The sequence below is a fragment of the Anarrhichthys ocellatus genome, unplaced genomic scaffold (assembly GCF_004355925.1).
Source record: "Anarrhichthys ocellatus isolate YVR2014 unplaced genomic scaffold, GSC_Weel_1.0 scaffold55, whole genome shotgun sequence".
NCBI classification, from domain to species: Eukaryota; Metazoa; Chordata; class Actinopteri; order Perciformes; family Anarhichadidae; genus Anarrhichthys; species Anarrhichthys ocellatus.
This window is the reverse complement of record NW_022280085.1, coordinates 1,280,136-1,286,707: the sequence shown is the minus strand read 5'-3', so window position 1 is coordinate 1,286,707 and position 6,572 is coordinate 1,280,136. Positions and strand designations below refer to the sequence as shown.

General features: G+C 43.0%; 1 protein-coding gene across 4 annotated transcripts; it reads right to left on the bottom strand.

Annotated features, from left to right (window-relative positions):
- Positions 1–72: 72 nt before the first annotated feature.
- Positions 73–6,090, bottom strand: tom1 (target of myb1 membrane trafficking protein). Of its 4 annotated transcripts, none has more exons than XM_031871058.1 (16): positions 5,941–6,090; positions 5,055–5,139; positions 4,860–4,938; positions 4,621–4,770; positions 4,352–4,486; positions 4,104–4,238; positions 3,800–3,916; positions 3,480–3,613; positions 3,343–3,385; positions 3,120–3,258; positions 2,947–3,010; positions 2,180–2,249; positions 1,849–1,914; positions 1,365–1,427; positions 1,085–1,124; positions 73–489 (listed from the first exon to the last, which is right to left on the bottom strand). In XM_031871058.1, the coding sequence occupies exons 1-16, from the start codon at positions 5,990–5,992 to the stop codon at positions 395–397; spliced, it is 1,467 nt and encodes a 488-aa protein (XP_031726918.1). In that variant the 5' UTR covers positions 5,993–6,090; the 3' UTR covers positions 73–394. The 4 variants fall into 4 exon arrangements, with proteins under 4 accessions (XP_031726918.1, XP_031726919.1, XP_031726920.1 ...); XM_031871059.1 differs by having other exon boundaries at positions 3,480–3,610; XM_031871060.1 differs by lacking the exon at positions 1,849–1,914.
- Between the last annotated feature and the right edge of the window lie 482 nt (positions 6,091–6,572).

Below are 6,572 nucleotides of genomic sequence, written 5' to 3'. Positions count from 1 at the left end.
ATATATATATATATATATATAAATATATATTTATATATATTTATATATATATATATATATATATAAGCAATACCCCCTCTCTTTCTTTCAACAGCAGGAATGTAACCATATAAAATGTGCAAATGTTTGCATTCCACACATGGACAAACCCTCACAACCAGCATCAAGTAAAAACCTCTGCCCCTTCATAAAACAATATTTATATCAGTTAAAAAACACACTTGCTCCCCAGCGAGGAGCAGTGTGCACAGCTATACGACGCTCTTCCTCAGATATGGGTTGTAATTCCCCATGTCGAATGTGCCGCTCAACCCGTCCACCAGGGAAGAAATGTCCCTTTCTCAGCCGATGGAGCTTCACGAGCACTGTTAGTTTGGCAGGTTCCAGGTGTAGCTTAAGACTCGGAGTGGTTGGTGTCCTGCGGGGAACCTCTCACCGACGGGAGACGCTCAGCTGCTTTTGCTCTTCCTGCCAAAAACTTGTCAAACTCTGCGGAGGGAGAGAGAGAAGCAGCATTAGGTGAGATGAGACTTCATGAATTATCTAAAGTACATTAGGGATTATATAAACGATGCTGGTGTGGTGCAGAAGTAGTGTTTTAGAGTAGTAGTGCTGGGTCAACCTAACCTGTAACTTATTAATTACGGGTTAAGTTACTTAATTTTTTCCTGTTACATAAGAAATAACATATGGCAGCAGTCCTTTTTTAAAGTACTCAATAACTGCATAGCTGTGTGGAGTTCTTGTGCTGAATAGGTCTGAGGAGAGGTAGTATGTGGCACCACATACCCCGTTAAGACTATAGTGCCACCTACGGGTCAAATGCTCAAATATTCAGCAGCAGATATGAGTCTGACTTGTTCAAATAACAGTTTAATATATTAAACTCAAAATGCTTAGCCAGTCAATTCAGCACAAATCCTATTTTTTTCCCTATAAACGGCCAAAGTGCCCAAGCGAGTGAGCACAGTGGGACAAAATGACCCCTCAGGTACTGCAGGTGTACACGGATGCCAAATTAATTAACGGATGATAAAAGAGGCTCATTTTTTTTAAAAAGGAGATAAAGTGTGAGGACCCTCACCTTCACTGGTCACACCGTCTGAATCTTCAAAGTCATCATACTGTGTCACAAACAGAAAAGATATTATAGATAAAAGAAAAGCTGCCGTCTTCTGTACTTCTGCAGCCGCCTAGTCCGCTACTTTAGCATATGCTGTTTATAATAAATCAGTTTTCTGTCAATCTGAATTATATTATTAGTAAGAGAATGTATTCTGAAGTGTGATTTTGTGCATTACAATCGGTCGACCTTTAATATCTGTGTATTAATTCGGAGTTAATGTAGGAATCCAGCCATTTACCTCATCGTCCAGCTCTAACCACTGCTCAATGTCATCCATTACAGTGGACTGGTTGATGGGAATCTGAGAAAGAAAGCCGAACAACAGGATGGTCAGAGCAGAGAAAGATGAGCCGCTGGTTTAACTTTATGACGATGAAACTAAACTACCAAACCACTCCTTTCACAAAACAATAAATACGAAGGAACAACTACATGTCGGGGAGAAAAGCATGACAGGTATGACAACGATGTAGCATATCAGGACAGTGCAAACCAAACATTGTCATGCTTTCTGATGGGCGTGACTCCAAAAACATCTTCACCACATACAAAACATGCAAACCAGTGGGTTTCATCTCAACACCTGAACCACCAAACCATTAAAAAGTGATCCAAACAAAGGCAATGCAGACCAAAACAAATGCAACGTCATGACAAAACCAAAGCAACAGAGGGTGTGGAAGGGTGAGTCAATGTGAAAGAGGAACACATTTTGGACGCACCATTCCCCTTTTAATCATCCAATCTAACTTTGGGGAGGAGCTGCGGGTGGAGGATGGGCTGTCATCCTTCACGCACAGACAGAATTTAGGAGGAAAGCAGTTACCGAGAAACAATTACACACACATTTACTCAACCGAGGAGGTTTCTTTTACGAGTCAAGTAGTTCTGCAGACCCCCTCCCCGCAGAATTGCCATGTTAGCAATTTCCACACTGACATTTTCACAACAAAGGTCACATCGTAGTCAAGGAAAAACTCAGCCATGACAGCCGTTAAATGTTGTGACTAACCCTGTCAAATCGTGTAAAACCTGAATTACAGGACATCTTACCGCTACAGCGCTGAGTAGTCTGCTGTCTTGAGCCTGAGCCAGGCCGTCCACTGCAACTTCACTCTGCTCGCTGAAACACAAGATTTGTACTTTGGTTAACTGCCATGTAAAGCTAAGATTTTCAGTCAACACAAAAGTAATTACAGGGAATGAGTCGGAATTAAGATCCAAAACAAAGATCAACGTATTTGCAAATGACATTCCTGAGAATTCGCTCTTGTTATTCACGCAGCCTCCACTTAAGTACAGTGGTTCCCAAACATTTGATCTCATGTACACCCCCAGATGAACCCATCCTTTATCGACACCACCATGTTCCACCATGAAGAAATGGTGTTCATGTTACTTAACTCTATCAATCATATTAATGTCAACTTTAAGTGTAGAAGCTGGACTTTTTAACCATTTAGCCATTACTTCAAATATGTATTCATTACCTTTAGCCAACTATTCAAATACCTATTCAATATCTTCAGCCAACTGTTCAAATATGTTGCTTTTAGCTAACGTTAACTATTCATTATGTATTCATTACTTTTAGCTAACTCCTTCCGCTGTTAATTACTTTAAGCTTGCTATCTCAACTTCATTCATCATCTTTAGCTAACTCTTTGGACTGCTCGGCTTGCTTGCTAACAAGTTTTCGTGCACTCTTTTCATGTAACTTACTCTCATTGGGAATCAGTCTTTTACTTGATACCAAAAATACAACTTTTGCTACTTGTGTTTGCATCTTCATGATCATGTGGCTGACAGTCTTTCTGTACCTTGGCCTTTGTCGAGTTGAGACATTTATATTCTTTGATAACGTGTCGTCTGATTCACTCGTACCTGCAAGAGGAACAGCGAGACGTTAACGGTGCATCGAATAAGAGGAGACGTACACTGAACATGTGCGGTATGTAGGTAATGGTCATACATACAAGACTGGAGTACTTACTCAGTCTTGCCATCTGACCGGAGAAACTGTCCGCTTTTGACAGGCTGTGTGAGCTGTTGTTGGTAACGGATGCATGCCCTGAATGGCTGATGGACTCAGGTGTCAAATCGAAGTCTGTTAGGTTGACGTATGAGTGACTCTGAGGGACAAAAAGTGAAAGTCCATGACTCATCCCCTGTCAAGAAGGAAAAACCACCAATTCAAATATTCCAGACATATTTACCTTTTTTGCTGTGCTTTGACCGTTTAGTATTCGTCTTTCAAACCTGTGAACACCATATCATCAAATGGTAAAATACAACCTGTTGAAATATTACAATCCTCTTATTTTCTAAATAAAAAAAAGTGCATAAAGTCCACCTGTGGTAGCGAGTAAAGGCGGTGTTCATCTCATCGTTAGCTGCCAGCAACTCTTCTATCAGCATCTCCTCACTGAGTCTGGGGACCACCTTAACAATCCTGTCCTGCATTTCCTTACATACTGTATATAACTGCTAATGACACAATCAGACAAAGAATGTGTGGGCGGGGGTTTGACGGGGCCAGATGCAACACAACATATATAAAGTAGGAGATCAGTTAGAGGTAAGGCACGGTTACTCAACATGACCGGAAGGAAATGATTTGCACAGAAAACATCATTAAAACCCGAGTGTGTGTGTTGTTGTTGTTTTTTTTACCTCCAGCAGCTCCATGTCTGCTTGTTTTACCGTGACAGGATCCAGCTGACTCATCATGTCTGACATCATAGTCAGGTTGCTTCGCACCACTCCCAGCTCCATCTTCAGCTGTTTTATCTGGAGGATCAATGATATTTCCTGAATAAGCACAGCTACAGGCAAATATTGATTTCATAAGTGCTGCAGGCCAAAGTGATACAAAAGGGAGTTGTGAAACAGAAAAAGCCCGGTGAGTTCTAGGAAAACAGTGCAATTGAAACGCTTAAAAAAAAAACATCCGTCTCTAGCGCAGCAAGGCCATCACCTGGCTGGGAGTGAACGCATTGTTTCCCTCCAGGGCCAGTTTTAGCTCGGAAGTCAGCGGTGGGATGAGCGGAGTTTTGGAAGAGAGGAGCACGGTGGGCAGAGTAGTGACAGCGGGCCCGTTCCCAGGCGAAGGCTGGTAAGCAGATGCACAGAAATGACTCCCAAGTAAAAAAAAAAAAAGAGACAGACCAGAAGATGACAGGTAGCACCAGAAGATCAGCGAGCGAGCAGCAGCCATGCTTGTACCTTTTTGGGGGCTTGGGCGGGCGAGTAACCGTCCAGCTCCGTCATGGGGAACTCGAGTCCCTTCCTCCGCAGGTCTTCGTACACGGACACCACGCCCGTCAGGTCAGGCGAGCTACGGAACGCATCAGCCCATGCCTTGACGAGAGACAACCACAAATTACCATCAGACAATAAGAGCAATGTGACCACACCAAGACTGATTACAACAGGATCACCCCCCAAGCTCCCACAGTGTTGCCAAACATGTAATGTGGCTTTTTTTCTTTTACCTGTACAATGCTGAGCACTCTGTCATGCAGGACTAATGGAGGGTTGTTTTTCGGGATGATCGACCGGACCAGAACCCCCTCTACAAAATCCCGCGTGGTCACCAGGATGTGAAGCTTGTAGCCGCAGTTCTTCACGCACGTCTCCAGGACCTAACGCGAGAAGGAGACGCAATAGCTAGAACTCAAAAACAGGTGTAAACACAAACGGAGCATGAGGGCGACGAGGGAAAGACACTCACAGTGAGCGCCAGCATGACCTCCTTGAAGTTCTTGTTCCCCACGATCCTTTTCTTTAAGGCTCTGACTGCGTCTTTAGGTCTGTAATCAGAGAATGTTCAACAGTCAGAGGCGTGTAACCTCCAGAGGACTCCTTTGTTCCTGATGCTGACGGATAAAACACACACACGCGCACACACACACACACACACTCTCACCCGTCCTCTGAGCTGTTGATCATGTCGCAGATCTCCATGTTGAGGGCCCAGTCTTCTGATGGCAGGCTGGAGCCGGTCGCACTCTCTACGGAAAAAATATACAATGCTGAACAGTATGAAACCGCAGATTAATATTGATGGTGTCATCATAACAGTTTACTCTGGAATATATATTATAGCTTGTCTTTATGATTATTAATAAGATGATTTCATGAATGCTTAGTACATGTTTCTCTTAATTTAATAATAATAGTTTCTTCATAGCACACCAATCACAACACATAGCAGTTGATGGAGTACATGGTGTTTTCTGATTTGTATAATAATGACAGATGGATATTTAATATTTTTAGTAAAACTATAGTTTGTATCATGAACAACACTCTCTCTACTATCCTTTAATCTGCTTATCTATTCATTCCTCAATCTCCATCAGTAACTGAACACACATGTGCAGTCATTAAGCTACAGTTGAACGTGCATCTAATTTGGGTCAGGAGGCTGTGGCCCACTTTCCGTCCCCGCCCGGCTATTGGCAGGTTAAACACAGTCACTAAAACAACCAATCAATTTGAGCCTCGCAGCATCTAAGACCCGCCCCTGTCAAACCATTGCTCAGCGGACGCGTCACTCAACATGTAACCCGTTGCTCCTCTGTCAGTCTTAATACATTTACCTTATTTTCACCATGTTAACGTATTGACATTGTATGCGTATTAGCTCGCGCATTAAAATAGTGCAGGCCATGATAAAAAAAATGATAGAAGCATCTCGAAAGAGATGCGCGTGCCGGTGGCGTAATGACTCCGGTAAAGGTGAACGAGACTAAAAGGATTTGGTAAATACAAATGTAACGCTTTGCGGCGGATATAAAAAAACAGCTCACCGATTCGCTGTCCCACCGGCGTGCTGAACGGATTCCCCATTAAAAACTCCATGTTGAGGGTGAGGGCCCAGTGAAGCACCGAACTCCCCGGTCAGAGCCGTACGCAGCGACAAGCCCCGCGCGCTCCCGCGGACTGCTGCTGCTGCTGCTGCTGCTCACACAACAAAGTGGGGCACCAGTTGACTGCGTCATCATTTAAAGAGACAGCAGCCTGCTGAAAAATGAAGCGCTCTTGGGAAGTCCCTTCTGTCTTTATGTCAACGTGACAGTGGTGGGCCGTCAGGGCCTGCAAGGCCTTCTCTGCTGGCCTAAACAGAATCTCAAAGTTATAGCTATTTTATAATTTAATATATTTTTTTAAAGTATCAAAGAGAAAAGTAAGTTGTCCATTTGATTAGATTGAATTCAGGACCCTGTTAAAACTGTCATAGCCTGATATTCATTTCAGATATTTCCATACAGTTTCATCAATAACACACTTATTTACTTGCAGACAAACACAGCACAGCTCTTGTGCGTTGAGTCATTGTTGTGTGCTATTAAGAGATTCTTTAGGTTTGAGGTTTGGCAGGACCTGTTAGTTATTTTCCTGTCATAAATACAGATACCTCTGTCACCATTCATTTCAGCAA